This window comes from Silene latifolia, chromosome 7 (assembly GCF_048544455.1).
Source record: "Silene latifolia isolate original U9 population chromosome 7, ASM4854445v1, whole genome shotgun sequence".
Taxonomy (NCBI): Eukaryota; Viridiplantae; Streptophyta; class Magnoliopsida; order Caryophyllales; family Caryophyllaceae; genus Silene; species Silene latifolia.
In genome coordinates this window covers 31,533,131-31,549,153 of record NC_133532.1, presented here as the reverse complement: position 1 = coordinate 31,549,153, position 16,023 = coordinate 31,533,131, and the positions used below count along the sequence as shown (strand labels likewise).

Below are 16,023 nucleotides of genomic sequence, written 5' to 3'. Positions count from 1 at the left end.
TTTTTTCCTATTTTCATACTTTTTTCCTAAACGAACATGATATATATGAATTATGTTAGTATTTAAAAATAGAAAAGTATTTATTTTAGTTTCATGTATTTTGTAATCAGAATAAGACATTGAGAAATGATAGAAACTGAGATAAATAAATACTACTAGACAAATAAAGCTAGAACAATTGACATGTATCATTCCTAAATAAGCAAATTTTTGTTGGGTGAACAAAATTGTTTTGTCTCCGAATTTCTCTCATATGAGAGCTAAAGTATTGGAGAAAGTCATTATTTGGAAGGAGAAAAAACAGAAAGAAATTTGAGAAAATATTCAAATCCTTGGCCTTTCCAATTTCCCCCATTTACATCAACCCATTTATTTCAATTATCAAGGTGGATTGATTTGGGTATGCATTGTTGCTAATAAATGGGTTGCATTTGTTCAAAGCAGGCAGAAGAGTCTTCGCCTTGTCGCGATTATAAGGGGGAAATTCGGGTTAAAAGGTCAACAAGTGAACGTCGTGAAACAAGTACATTAGATGAATTTCACGAATCTCACAATTATGAGGATGTTGTTAAGGAAGACGCTAAAGTAGTTTTGTCATTTGAAGAAAAAGAAGATGAAGAAAGAGAAAACGAAACAATAGGAATAAAGTCATCAAAGAGCAAAAGTTCATCTTCAAATTTTTCATTGAGTTTAAGGTTTGGGTCCGTTAAGGGCCAGGTCATTGCTGAGCAAGCTGCGGCAGGATGGCCTAGTTGGCTCACTGCTGTTGCCGGTGAAGCAATTCATGGGTGGGTCCCACTTCAAGCACAAGGATTTGAAAAATTAGAAAAGGTCCGCTTCCTATTAACCATATACTCCCCATGTCGTCCTAATCATTTGTTTACCTTTACCTAAAATTAGTCTCAAACCTGTGAAATTCACGAGTAAGCCATATTACATGTTGATATTAAAAAAACATATTTATATATTATAGAGTGTAATATATCAGTTTTGCTAACAATGAAAAGGAATTTAACATGAAATGTATAATAAATAATTTGAACCTTTATACTCAAATGTCAATGATTATTGTGATATATTATATGAATAAAAGACAATGACTATTTAAATATTTTGTGGTATAATATAATCTCTATATTGGACAATGTAACAACTATTATCCTAAAATTTATTATGTAATCATCCATGCTTTTTTAAAAATATTATCCTAAAATATATCTGTAAATTGGACAAAGTAATAACTACTATTCTAAAATTGGTCCTAAAACTAGTATTCAAAAATAATAATTTATGAAAAATATTTTCTTCTTACGTTAACTTTTTGTGATATACTAATTGATTTTTTTTCTAAATGACGTCTTTCATCTGAAAGTTTATAATAAAAAAATATATCAATTTATATTTCCCCTTTTTCAATAGTAAAATTTGTGGCCGATTTAATAGATATATATCTATTATAAATTTTTTGCTTGAGTTCAAATTTTAGTTTCGGTATATGTACCATTTTGTGTGTAAATGGGCGGGTTATGTACTATGTAGCATGTGGGGGGTGTGATGCGGCATTTGGTAGGGTACAATCTACTCATTATTTAATAGTTTTATTATTTGCTTTTAACATGGGCATTAATGTGTTTGCATTAGAAAAAAACCAATGTATCACCCCACCTTTTCTTATTGCTCTTTCTATTGTTTATCATATTTTATCATTATCCATTTTCATTATTATCACAACTTTCATTCACCCTTTTAATGATTTAAAAATTAAATATTGGATGGCGGGTAAAATACTTTACAAGATGTTAACTTCATTGTGTTATATGTTACCAATTTAAAAACTGTTATATTTTGTAAAAGCGTAAAAACATATAGTTGCGTAATACTAACATATTACACATTATAAAATGTTAAGTAAATTATTTATCAATCAGATAACTTACATTCAGTTACTAAAGTAAACAAACATCTGTAATATGGGAACATATTACATATTAAAACATGTTCATAGACTTATTCAATATGTTGTCATTTAAGATAAGCTATATTCAGTAGTATATCTGAATTTAATGTTTCTATGTTATAAGATACTAAATTTCACAATTTCTTCTCTTAATTGTGCAATATGTTCTTATTTGCTACATGCAAACAAATTGTAGAAACCCCTAAAGAATTGGCTTTAAACTAGTCATATATTAACATTTGAAACTTGTATAACAAATTTATAATATGTTACCATTTGAAGAATATAAGTAACTATTTCAACTCACTAATATTATATTAGGTCACTAAATTACACATACTAAAATATTGTGATAAGTACACCTACTAAAATTTAATGGACAAAAGAACTGAAAATGAATTATAAAATATGATTTTGTTTTTTGGTGTCTAGGCATGGAGGAAATGAAAAAAATAAAGAGAATGGAAGTAATAAGTTTTTATTTAATTAAAGATGGTGTTTTTATGCTAAAAATGCAATAAATAGTTGCTGGAAGTAATAAATCTTCATTTATTTAATATTATATGTCCACTCATTGTACTATCTAGTCATATCCTCTTTTACCCTACACTTCTCTTTTGCAGCCTGCAAATAGATTAAGCATGTGTCTACTTTACCCTATAATACAATATGATATTTACTTGACCCGTCTCACAGTTAAGACAGGTACCTTCCAACTTAAAGAAGACTTATTAGATTTCAAGATAGACTATATGGATATTCATTTCAAATTGAAAATGAAGTATGTGATATGAACAATTATGAATTTCTAATAGTCTTATATACAAACCTTTATATCGATAAAATATTACGTTTTCAGTTAACATGTACCTTTAAGTAATATTAATCCTTAAATTACGCATGTACTTTGCTAACAATGTGTTCGATCAGGACTTTGATTAGGGAATGATGTCGCTTATCAACAAACATATTATTTTAGATATTGTGTTGATGAATACACTATGTTCATAATATATTATTGGATGAACCTAACAATTTTATCACTAGCAAAAATAAATAAAAGTAAAAAAAGTAAGAGTATTATTAATTAATTTTTTCTATACTAAGAAAGTCAATCACAAATTTCCTTCTTCTTAGATTGGACAAGGTACATATAGTAGTGTGTTTCGAGCCAAGGAATATGGAACAGGGAGAATTGTAGCATTGAAGAAGGTGAGATTTGACAATTATCACCCAGAAAGTGTTAGATTTATGGCCCGGGAAATAACAATTCTGCGCAAACTTGACCATCCTAATGTAATGAAGCTTCATGGTTTGATAGCTTCGAGAGTATCATGTAGTATTTACTTGGTCTTTGATTATATGGAACATGACCTTGCTGGCTTGCTCTCTTGTCCTCAAGTCACCTTCACCGAGGCTCAGGTCTAGTTTTCTTCCCCATGTTATATTGCATCATGTTCTATAAATATTATTCCGACACCTCCCATTAAAAATTTTAATCAGCCATAATCGACAAAGATTATGGATTTAAGTCGAACTCATTTGACAATGGGGGATTCATATCCAGATATATTTTAAAAGTCATCGGCAAAAAAGAAAAGCTCAGTCTATCTTGAATCAACTCATTATCACCCGACATGCCACTTTGTTTACATTAAAAATAAACAAAGAAAAAGTCGCGATTTAATTGTGTTTAAAGATCCAACGTGCATGTTCGCTTGACAATTACAACAATGGTATTAAATGTTACGGTGTCAGGATTGATCTAAGAATTATAAAAATGTTAATCTTAATCATATATCTATACATGATGCGGATACCTTTTTAAATGTTATTGTAGACCCTTGGTAATCTTAAGAGATTTATAAAGTAGATAAGATTCATTGTAACAATTCATTTCAATATCATTGTTGTAGTGATAGCAAAAGTAACTAATACGGGATTATATTGAGTACTAATATTATATAGCTAATCTGTGCAGATAAAATGTTTTATGCAACAAATACTATATGCATTAGACTATTGTCATCAACGGGGAGTAATGCATCGAGATATTAAGACTTCAAATATTCTACTGAATAACGAGGGGGTATTAAAGTTGGCGGATTTTGGTTTGGCAAATTTTATAAGTACAAGATACAAGCAACCACTTACAAGTCGTGTTGTGACATTATGGTATCGACCACCTGAACTTTTATTAGGGTCCACTAACTACGGTGCATATGTGGATATGTGGAGTGTTGGTTGTGTGTTTGCGGAATTGCTTATTGGAAAACCTATCCTTAAGGGAAAAACTGAGGTAATTATATTTTTTTTTCTTTTCCGGTATTTAAAAGCTTTATATGGAATGACACAATTTTAAAATATGATATAATGGTTAGTGATGAAAGCTTATTCAATTTCTGATTCAAAACTATGTTATCTATAATTTCTGATTCAAAACTATGTTATCTATGTAATGTGAATCTCCTTATTACTTACTTTTATGTGGAAAAAAAGACAAATTTACCTGTTATCCAATAATACAAATTGATAGACCAACTAGCCCTTTACTAGAGGACATGCGGGAGAGTTTACAAAACTAAGTTTATCATTGCTATAATTTTGAAATATTCGAGGGAGTTTGTATGATCTCAAGAACGTACACGTAGGATAAAGTTTTAGTAACTTTGATAAATTCCACAAATATATACTTATGGTTCTTGAGTTTGCGTTGCGACTCCACTCGCTAGAATACGTCACTAATTATAATTGGTAGCTTTGTGTAATTTTTTGTTCAATATATGAAAATAAGCTGAAAAGGTAGCAGAAAATTATTAATGTTATGGTGCTGATTATACTAAAAAATATTTGCAAATTAGCTGAAAAAGCAATTGGTTTATAGTAAAACAATATAAAAAGACATGATTTTATTAATAATAATTTTTATAGTTATAATTGTTGTTGTCGTGGCAAAACTTGGTGTGACTTGTAAGCCTGACTCACCCGATTTTGAGGGTCAAAAACCCTCTGCACTCGCGACCTGATTGACTAGAATATGAAATAACCCGTTATCTTAGGGTTGAAACCCGACTCGAGCCATTGTGTCAAAGATAAACCAAGAATATTATTTATAATAACTATATTAATATTTTAATTTTAAAAATTAATTTAAAAATCAAGTTTATATACTACCTCCAATTTTTAATTTTCTTCCCATTTGCTTTATTATAAGTACGATAAATAACGAATATAATTTTATTATTAATAGTAAATATGATGTAAGTTTGAGAAGTATGTTTTTCCGCCTTAAAAATAGAAAAATAAAAGACACTTAATTTTTTTTACCCGTAACACGATCCCTGGCCTATATGACTCGACCTATATGACCCGACTCGGGATGCGACTCACCCGTCCCATTTGCCAGGTTTAGTTGTTAGTATTGTCGGTAATGAGTTACAATGAAAAGTATTTTTAATATCTGTTTTGCGGGGTTACCAGAATATCTTACAAAGTAGAGATAAATAATTAATATGCCATGATTAAGCCGAATAAAAAATATATAAATAAAAAATTCGAATATATTATCAAAATAAGTGCTCCTTCCCATTTTTTCATTTGTTCATATTTGCTTTTACACAGCCTCCAAGACGATACTTTGACCAAAAATTTTGACATGTATATATAACTTTTTTTTTGTTGAAGATATTTTTTTGGATGATAAATGTAAATATCTCAAATTATTTAGTAACAATTATTATTTTTTTGACTTATTTATGGCCACTTTGACCTTCAAAAAGGAAATGAGAAGAAATGCAAAAAAAATGGAAGGTGGTATGTGGTTTATAGATACAAAATTGATTTTATATTAATCTCATACATAAGATAAAACCAATTTAAACTCCACAATTAATATACTTGATCACAAGAGTAAAAACAAAAAATAAATAAAAAAGAGGTTACCTATTTTCTCACAAGCTATCTTACGTAATGTTATTCTTTTAATTAGCTAAAATCAATATTTCAACTACTTATCAAATCTTTATACAGTAAAAGATAATAGAAATTTTGGTTGTATAACGTATTTTAGTCAAATAAGATACTTTGGTCAAACAATATTTTTCTCAACTAAGCTAGATTGTTTGTCTTGTCAAATAGAATTGAAGTAGTTTTTTAGAAAGTGATAATCTTAATTTTTTTCTTAACCAATATGTTTCTTAAATTGGTTATGAATGATCAAATAAAGAAAAAAAATATTATGGATCATATCGTTATACTTAAAATAATTTCGTTTATAATACAAAAATTATAGGTTGAGCAATTACACAAGATCTTCAAGTTATGTGGTTCACCACCAGAAGAGTTTTGGGAAAAATCAAAACTCCCACATGCCACAATGTTCAAACCACAAGCTCCTTATGAAAGTTCATTGCGCGAAAGGTGTAAGAGTTTACCCGAACATACAGTTATAATGTTAGAGACTCTTCTATCCGTCGAGCCACAAAATCGTGGAACTGCTGCGTCTACACTAAATTCTACTGTAAGCATATATTGTTTTCATATACGGAGTATTTCATTGCGTTGTTTTAGACTTTATCTCAAGTATCATGTTTATATAGATCTCAAAAATGGTTGTCGTGATTTCATTATAATTTATTGTAACTTAGATGTGGTTATTAGCCTATTATTACCTCAAAGCGTACCCGTTTACCTTTAATAGACGAGATTTATAGTAATAAGGGGCGAAATAATTCAATAGAGTGCACAAAATCATAAAGTAATCACCAATGATATCAAATGTTGTATTAAAACAAAAAATAGTCATAACTAATGATAAACAGTCTTGTGAAAGATCGTCTCTCAATAATTATGGAGAAATTATTACTATTTTGTAATCTTTTTTTTTATCTTATATTAGAATGATCCTTTCATTTGATACATGTTTTTCTAACAAATGTGGCTATTTTATCGTAAATCGTGTTCATTTATTGTTAAACTATTTTATATTTTATATACCCATTTTTACACAATTTATTTTCATCCCGATCATTTGTTTACTTATTCCATTTTAGGATGTCTCATTTATTTGATTATTTTTCTATATTAGGAAGGTTCACATCTATTATGATCCACTTGTCATCCATTAGCTAACAACCACCACAAATTGTCCCCTTCCCTTTCCTTCGTATTTGCGTCAAAACCAAAGATAAAAAAATGGCCGAGACGGAGGGAGTATGCGATATTTGCTAGTCACCTAGTAATAACATGCGATATTTGCTAGTCACCTAGTAATCTAAAGTTTAGCTTAACTTGATTCTAAATTTTTACAGTACTTTACAACAATGCCTTATGCATGCGATCCATCAAGTTTGCCAAAATATCCGCCTAACAAGGAAATTGATGCAAAATCACGAGAGGACTTGAGGAGGTGAATTAATCTTTATTTTTTATTTTATCTCAATATTTAACATAAAAATCTAACATAGAGTAGTTTGTAGTTAGTTTAGTACTAATAAACATTGGTTTCATTTCTTATAATTAAATTTGTTATACGATTTTGCTCAAGCCTAATTTATTCTTCTTTAAGGTGACACCTTAAACTTAAAATGGGTCATGTATGGTAGATGCGACAAAAATGAGATCCCTGGGAATAAAAATATGTTCGTCTTGCATATGCAAACGGGAGTATACTTGTCCTTTTTATCATCTTAAGACGGATGTTGGCATCTAAAGAGAGACTTAATGTTATGAAGATTACTGCATTACGTATAAGAATTTATTTTACAACATTCGTAATTGTTATGGAGTATGTGTTAAGGATTAAACATACATTCCTTCCAAAGTTAATTTTGTTAAACATACTTATATTTTAGGACAAAGACGGGTAGAATACAAGAGTCTACCTCATCATCCAGAATGCATAGACGAGCTCGAAAAGCATTTCAAGAATCAAGCAGTGTTAGCATGTTGGGAAGACCCGGACTTGAGGTATCTTTTATTGGATTATTTTCGTTTTAATTACTACGTCAATCTCATAGTTATCGTCGTCACCCTAACTTATTTGCTCAAAGTTGTCTAACATTCATCATCATTATCTCCCATTATCTCGCCATTGTCGGGAATATAATATCAGTAATGAGTAAATTTATCATGGTAAATTGGTAAGAATATTGTGTATTATAATCACCTTTTAACTTATTGACTTGGTTAATGATCATGGATTTTGTAACATATAGGAGCCTCAAGTGAACAAAAAATATGCAAGAAGAAATGGAAGTAACACCTTGGTTACTCAAACGAGAAAAGCGGATGATGAGATATCAATAGACATGAAATCAGATGTATCTTACGTAACAAACGCATCGCAAGGAGACATGCTGTTTGGTGGTGGACGAAAGACATCATCTTTAACACTTGATAGAAAAAGATTTAAGGATGAAAGATTACGTAGTTTTGAATCTAAATACAATTATATGGACCCATCAAGTGTATTACACACAAGTAAAATGTTGGATACACAACCCGAGGAGTTTGAGGAGGATGAGGATTTGCAATCTCCAAGGAAACAAAAGTAATGATTTGGTAAGGAATTAACTTAATTAACTTTTGATTTGTATATTTGGAGTACATTTGAAGAAGACAAAGTGGATGGACTATAACGTCTTTGTCATTGACAAATTTGTTTTTAAAACTACACCATTCCTCACCTTTAGTGTACTTCTAATAATGCTTAGTTATGAAAATTTAACAAAAAATATCTAACTTTATAATACATGTATATGTAGATTAGTTAAGAATAATTATCACATCTAGAGCATCTTCATTTCCCAAAATCACACTTTTAGACAATAATGCGAATTGGGTTAAGGTTATACCACATATCGAATTCGAGCTAAGTCTGGCCCATTCCAAGCCGAGCTAGAACTAACACAATATAGCTAGCTTAATTCGAAAAGCGTCTTTTGGAAACTTCTTTTGTCCTTTTAGCTTAGTTTTAACTACATTTATATATTAGTTTTAATTATTATAGGTTAGTTTTATGAATTATATATGATAAAAAAAAAGATAGAGAAGAAGTAATTTATTAAGCAGAGCCAAACTATTTTAAAGATAAGTAAGCGAATTCAAGTTTCATCTTACTGCCCTCCATGAGTTCCATCGAGTACAAATTTCGATTCAATCTCAAGCTTTACCCATGCTTTATCTAAGACAAACCCACTTATTTGTTTGGCAGATGACTTTCACAAAGGCGCATGATGCACTTGCCGTATATGTGCCCTTCTAAATAACGTCCTCATTTTTTTAATTGTGTGTAAATAATGGTAATCGTTTTATTATAGATTGTTTTTTTTTTTTTGCAGGAAGGCAAGGTTGAATACTAATATGAATTTTTAAGGAATATGTGCGTACGTTAATTAGCATTGTCTAATGTCAAACCTGAAAAACACAAGAAAAGAAACCATTCTTGTGTCAACGATTCTAATCGCGAAAGTTTGTACAGTGCTTTGTCAATATGATTTTTTTTCTACAGATTAGTGAGGTTTTTGTTTTTTGGTTTTTACCATGCTCGTTATGGTAAAAAAATGAAAAATGTTACAAGAATGTGTATCATCTTATAGTTGACAAAGATTTGACTTTAACTGTCTATCAGTATAGTCTTCAAAATATAACAAATAGGAGTATATACTAGCTGATATTTCTTATGCACTATGGTTATTACTATTTTAAGATCCGAAATGAGTCTTAACATTTCAGTAAAATATATTGTATTTAGCCTTTTGACGTGAGAGAAGAGATAAAGTGAGTACCAATATATAAGAGAGGAAGACTTAAATGTGTAACCACTCTAACCGATCCCCCTTTTGATTATCGGGCTAAGACATTTTTTATTTTCTTGTTTCAATTCAAGTTCTTTTATTGTCTCGATTTATCTCTCAAATGTACCAAAATACTCTTAACATATTAGGTGTTACGTATTTATCCAACTCATTTATTATTATCCTATTGGTCTCTAGGCTAAGAATTGCCAAGTTTATACAAAAATTTGGCGGTTATACATAAAGTAAATAAGTTATATGCAACGGAAATATGAACTTTTTTAAAAAGCTTTTTCAATGAAATAAAAACCGCGGGGTCTTTAATAGTAAATCAAAGTAAAACATGTTTAAAATATTGTACAACCCAAATGGAATCTCAAATGTAAGTACAAAGGAGATCATAATCACTCAAAACTAACTAGAAATTCAAAATAAGCGAGTCTAACCTTCAACAATAAAGTAAACATTGAATAGTCAATCGCCCCTAGCTCATTTCTGTCAAAACCATGTCATGCATTGACTTCCACCAGTCCATTCATTAAAAATGAGCGCCACAGTTAGTGGGCAGTAACTGAGCCATATTACATAAGAAATAAACACTAAAGTAACATTGTTGGTTTCACCTACACACTTTCATCCTATAAGTTGTTCCATGAGTCCGTTTTTTTTTTTCCTTTTTCCTCAAAATATACCACTTTAAAACAATACATCAAAGTACATTAATGTTAACAGTCAAACCATTTACAACATTCTTTAAATTCAACTTTGCTTCCCAGATCGTCATGGTACTCGAAATTGGAATCCCCGAATGTCACACATATTCCTTAAATTACTCCAATATGAAACATGTTTATCACAATATTTTTTTATTTATGAGTTTAAAAAAACTGTGATTGTATCATGTAAAAGCGTGAATATAGTATGGTTGTTCGAGGTACCATAGCATGCTATTTCCTTTAGATAATAAAAAGTGAATTACGAAAAATGTTAAGATGTGTAATCTAAAGTTAAAAGGTTATCTTTTAGTCATGAAATAAGTGACAGTTGTATTAACTTTTGAACATGGTCGGACTCACTTGGAGCTTAGTTTTCGGTTGCTTATCGTTAGGAGCACCTAGACCAAAACAATATTTATATCTCCACAAACAACTCTACTATTAGTAAAGAGGTAAGTAAAGGTCGGATCCCAAGGGACGGGTATTGATATAGGATTTTCGATTGCAAGTAGCGTTGTCTAGGGGTGTCACGATTTGGGTTGAGATAAGAAGATCACTAAACTAAATAGCAATTAAACTAAACAAGATGATTAAAATGAGATGTAAACAATTGATTAAAAGCACTAGGGTGTCATGGGGTCATAGGGGATTCATGGGAATTGATCATACAAACATATTCTCAAATTATAAGCAAGCAATTATTGTTATGATATGATCGAGTTGGTTTATATCTTACAATCCTAGGAAGGTTTGGGTCCCGGAGCCGAATCGATTAGATTGTACAACACCTACAAGTCGACTTAATCCTCCTTACTCAACTATATGCATGGTCTAATGAGACTCGAGTTGGTTTATGTCTTACAAGTCTCATTGAAAAGGTAAGTGATGGGTAAAAAATGCAAGGATTCATAGGCTCGCATTTCACCAAACATAACATGTGCATAAGTTGAGATCACAACAAGCAAGCAAATAAATTATGAAAACATATTAAATTAAGCATGAATCATCCCCCATGTTGGTTTCCCCTAATTACCCATTAACCCTAGCTAAGGAAACTACTCACTCATTATCAAGTTTAACATGTTAACAAGGTTAAAATAATATAAACTACACTAAAGATTGATAAGAAGATGATGTAAATCTAAATAGACTAATGGGGTATTTATAGTGGGGATTAGGTACACAAATTAGGGTTTACTAAGGGCTTAAATGACGATTAAGTCCTTGAGGAATCTCTCCTCTCAGAAAAGATGTGGGTCTCCTTTTTGCTAGTCTTCCAAAAATATGCGCATCTTCAATGGAGGGAAGAAGAGGACGTGTTGTCCTGTAACACAATCCGAGCGTCCAAGGGTCGGGACGAGCGGATTCTCAGGTGGCTGGATGAGCGGCCTTCAAGCTTGGACGAGCGTCCTGGGAAGCTGCTGGACGGGCGTCCCGAGTGGTGGGACGAGCGGATCCTGGCCCAGCCTTCCTTTTTCTTCTTTTCTTCTTTCTTCTTCCACAATCCTCCGGGATCTTGTCGAAGATGCAAGGATTTCTTTAGCATTGCCCATCTACTACAATATGTACAAAGGCCTTCTAGTCTTGTCTTCACTTTGATGCTTGGTCATTGAATTTAATCAATTTAGCTCTATTTTGCCATGAAAATGCAAGGTTTGCACTCCTCTCTTACCAAGGAAACAAAAACTCAAAGAATATGCAAAACAAAGGACTAAAGATAGTAAATGAACCAAATAAGCACTAAAAAACATAGGAACAAGGCTAATTCGGGGACTAAATATGCTCAAATATTGGTCACATCAAATATCTCCAAACCGAAACTTTGCTCGTCCCGAGTAAAGAGGTGACAAAAGCTAGGACCCTTATTTAAACTATCCTACTAATATAGCCGATATGAGACAATTAGCGGGTCTCACTCCGCCCCTTCAACTCACAACAAGACAACTATGAGGTATGATACCTTCTTGCAAGGCAAGGTGGGTCTTGCCAAAATGGCGACACATCCAATCAATAAAGCACATAAAATCAAGTAATGGATGCATCTACAAAAGAATAGCCACTTTCCTCATCTAAGTGGCGGAAATTATCTAAAGGGTAAACAATTCAAGGGTACACACTCCTTCATAGATATGGTTTCTTCAAACTACTAGGTCTAGAAGGATACCAATAAATCACCTCCAAGTTGTGTCAAGTTAGGGTACCTTTGTCCTCAATCTTTAAATACTTTTGTCAAGAATAGACTCCCTATGGTGTTAGAAACACTGGAGGATCGCGGAATTCCCCTTCTTGCCTAGACAAGAAGAAGGTTCGTCCCCTCTCTACCATATACAAAAGTGGATACGATGGATAAAGGGATCGATAGTATTTGAGTTTCATTTGGGAGTTTGCTTTTGTTGTTGTTTTTCCTCCCAATTTCTTGTGGCATTTGACATTTGAGAACACTTTCTTTTGCCATTTCTTTTTGATGTTTGGCATTTCAATACTTGACAACTTTTCAACTTCTTGCATTTCCTTTTGAACATTTTCAAAGTCACTCCAATTAGTAACGAGGGTGCCTTGTATTTGAAGCATAGGAGTTTTCATTTTTGTTACTCCTCTTTTCTTTTGATGGAATTGCAAACTTTTTCAACTTTCATTTCATTTCTTAAACTCAAATTTAATCAATTTTTATTTTGTGCCCATTCCCTTTGATGACAAAATGTATGGTAGAACATGGATGAATGATGGTTGCAAGGTTTCAAGGGTCACCTTGGAATAAACGGTAGCCAAGGAGTTATCACACCACAAGGTACTCTTGACTAGGCCTTAATCCATGGGTCAAAGGATACTAGCATGACACATCCTAGGGTATTTTACAAGTATTCTAACAAGCAAAGTCTTAAGAAGAAAAAGCATCTACTAGGGCCTATATAAACTTGTCAAGCTTCCCAAGTAGACGGTTTCACAAAATTTTTTCTGACATGCAAACTACATGGCATGATGCAACTAACATTTATACATCCTAATGCATATGCTTCTACCAACTAATATGCCAACTAATCTAAATGCAATCCAAATTCACATTGTTTATACCGCATCAATCAAAATAAAGCCACATAGTCATTAACATAAAGAGGAAAAAGGAGATTGGAAAGATCATACCATGCGGTCTTCAATATCCTCATGTCTCGGATGTGGCGTAGTCGATCAATGTGAAAGAGGATGAACAAACACAATAAATACAAAACAATATATACAAGTCTACACTAAAAAAGGAATGAACATGTTTTTGATTTTTTCAACTTTTTCAATTTTTTTGGATTTTGAAATTTATGATTTTTTTGGATTTTGAATAAAAGTCAAGTTAGAATTTCCCATTCCCACACTAGTATGGGCATTGTCCTCAATGACTAATATGATAGGAAATTATGCGATGAATATGCATGATTTCTAAACTAAATGCAAATTATACTAAGCTACACTACATGATGCATGTGTTTTTGTTATGGCGGAGAGCATAATTTAAATTAGCTCCCAATACATATGCATGAACTTCCCCAAACCAAAATAGACATTATTTCCAATGTCTTTGAATTTCGGGGGAGTTTATGCACATGGAATGCAATGCATGAAACTAAAGATTGTCATTTTGGATTTTACAAGTTGGGAACAAAGATAAAGAACACCTTAATGAAGACAAGGTGTTAGTCCTCCAATGTTGCTAGGAGTCCACAAAATAAATGATCAAGATAAATTAAAAACTAGGGAAGTAGATAAACCATAATAGAGGTGTAAGAATGTAGGAGCTTCCAAAGTTTGCTAATCTTCACCCATCGTATAATCATCATCAACATCCTCTTCTCTTGAGGTATCATCAACTTCCATAGATGTGGAATCGTGTCCACTCTCACTTTCACTTGCTTGTTCTTCCTCACTTTCCTCTTCCTCTTCTTGAGCTTCTTCTTCTTGAACCTCTTCTTCTTGAACACCACCTTCTTCAACAACCATCTCCTCTCCACCCGGTCTTCCACCACTAGAGGTGCTAGGAAATAATACTTCCCTATCCGCCCAACTAGGCAAAGGACAAGACTGATCAAGAAGTCCTTGCCTAGCTAGATGTAGGAGGGGCGGATATTGGGCCTTGTAAGCATCCACTCTATCATTGTAAGCTTGCTTGTGCATTTTCCTCATGAGTAGTGTCAAGTAATCATTTCCCACTTCGACATCCTTGGGTTTGAACTCTTGGTATTCAAATGGGTAAGGTGGGGTGATAATGGAGCAGGAGGGCTCGGCAATTTTGCCTCTTTGTTGTTGAATGATATACTCGGTCTCTTCGGAGAGTGGTAGAAGGTAGTTCGGTCGGTGAACATTCAATCGGTAAATTTTGGAAGGCAAGGTGAAAAATCTAGCTTCATTGGTTAACCATCCATATTTGTCGTCAAGAATGTCGTGCTTGACCCTCTTGAACTTGTGAATCATGGTGTCCATATCAACAAGATGGCCGCCTTTAACCGACACATAGGTGTTGTTTTTGTTGAAATCTCGGTTAAAATGCTTAGCCAAATGGGTAACTAGTCCTCCATTTACAATAAAGGCGGTGCCTTCTTTGCCACAATCGACATTAAGTCATCGTTCAACCAAAAGTCTTAGAGCATTATATGGCTTTGTAAATTCCCTTCCTATGTTCAAGGCCGACTCAAGAAGAATACAATCGAGTTTGGTAAGATGATTAGTGTCATTTCTTGCTATCAAAGTATTCCCAATGACCTTATGCCATACTCTAATACCCGAATGGTGGACTATGAGAGCACGACAATCATGAAAATGCACGAATTTCTTTCCGGAAATTGCCATCCAAAGAGGAGCGGGGTCATACTTGATAGGAGTCTTTGTATATTTTGGGTTATCACTAAGGCCTAATATCTTACCCAATTCACCATAAGTTATGCGTCTATCAACATTTTCAAGAAGAAACTCGATGTTGGTTCGAGTCTCCACCCTTGTGACTTTCAAAGAACTTAAAAATTGCAAGGTGAGGGAGGGGTATGTCAATTCCTTCATTGCAAACAATTTACCCAATCCCATAGACTCAAAGAAGGTTTTGGTTTGTTCAAGAACACCCAATTTTGACAATGCATCTTTACAAATAAACTTAGTGGGCATGATGGTTTTCTTAGCAAAGAGAATGAGTTTCTCCCTATGAGAGTCGGAAGTGAAAGTTACCTCCGGATAATTGGATAATTGCTCAATGACCAGAGTTGTTGATGTTGTAGCTTCCATAAGGGGACCTTGTTGAACCTCCAACCTCGCCTCTGTTGGAATATGTGTCCTCCGACAAAAATGCGATCACAACTGTCGATCACGATGATCACATGTTTAAGTCTCATTTTAAGAATACATTTTGGAAGTAATTGACACGGCTGTCACGTACCTGTCAAAAATAACCAACTGGCTCTAACTGATATATCTAGGGAAGTCGGGTCGAATCCACAGAGAGGTAGGAATTTGTCAGCTAAATCTAAGTTCGTCAAGGTAACCGAATTGGGGGTTTATAAATGTGATTTTCTAAACTAAA

General features: G+C 32.7%; 1 protein-coding gene across 2 annotated transcripts; it reads left to right on the top strand.

The window, feature by feature from the left end:
- The first annotated feature begins 286 nt into the window (after nt 1-286).
- On the top strand, nt 287-9,579 carry LOC141592013 (protein IMPAIRED IN BABA-INDUCED STERILITY 1-like). Of its 2 annotated transcripts, none has more exons than XM_074412552.1 (8): nt 287-831; nt 3,095-3,379; nt 3,939-4,256; nt 6,249-6,476; nt 7,267-7,364; nt 7,810-7,924; nt 8,173-8,518; nt 9,298-9,579. In XM_074412552.1, exons 1-7 carry the CDS (start codon nt 421-423, stop codon nt 8,509-8,511), a joined length of 1,794 nt encoding a protein of 597 aa, XP_074268653.1. In that variant the 5' UTR covers nt 287-420; the 3' UTR covers nt 8,512-8,518; nt 9,298-9,579. The 2 variants fall into 2 exon arrangements, with proteins under 2 accessions (XP_074268653.1, XP_074268654.1); XM_074412553.1 differs by having other exon boundaries at nt 9,171-9,448.
- Nucleotides 9,580-16,023: the final 6,444 nt, after the last annotated feature.

Bases quoted from the DNA above. Each gene is read 5' to 3' on its own strand.
- LOC141592013 (XM_074412552.1), top strand. From the start codon at position 421: ATGGGTTGCATTTGTTCAAAGCAGGCAGAAGAGTCTTCGCCTTGTCGC. The intron at 3,380-3,938 runs GTCTAGTTTTCT...TAATCTGTGCAG, and splicing joins TCACCTTCACCGAGGCTCAG to ATAAAATGTTTTATGCAACA. The intron at 4,257-6,248 runs GTAATTATATTT...CAAAAATTATAG, and splicing joins TCCTTAAGGGAAAAACTGAG to GTTGAGCAATTACACAAGAT.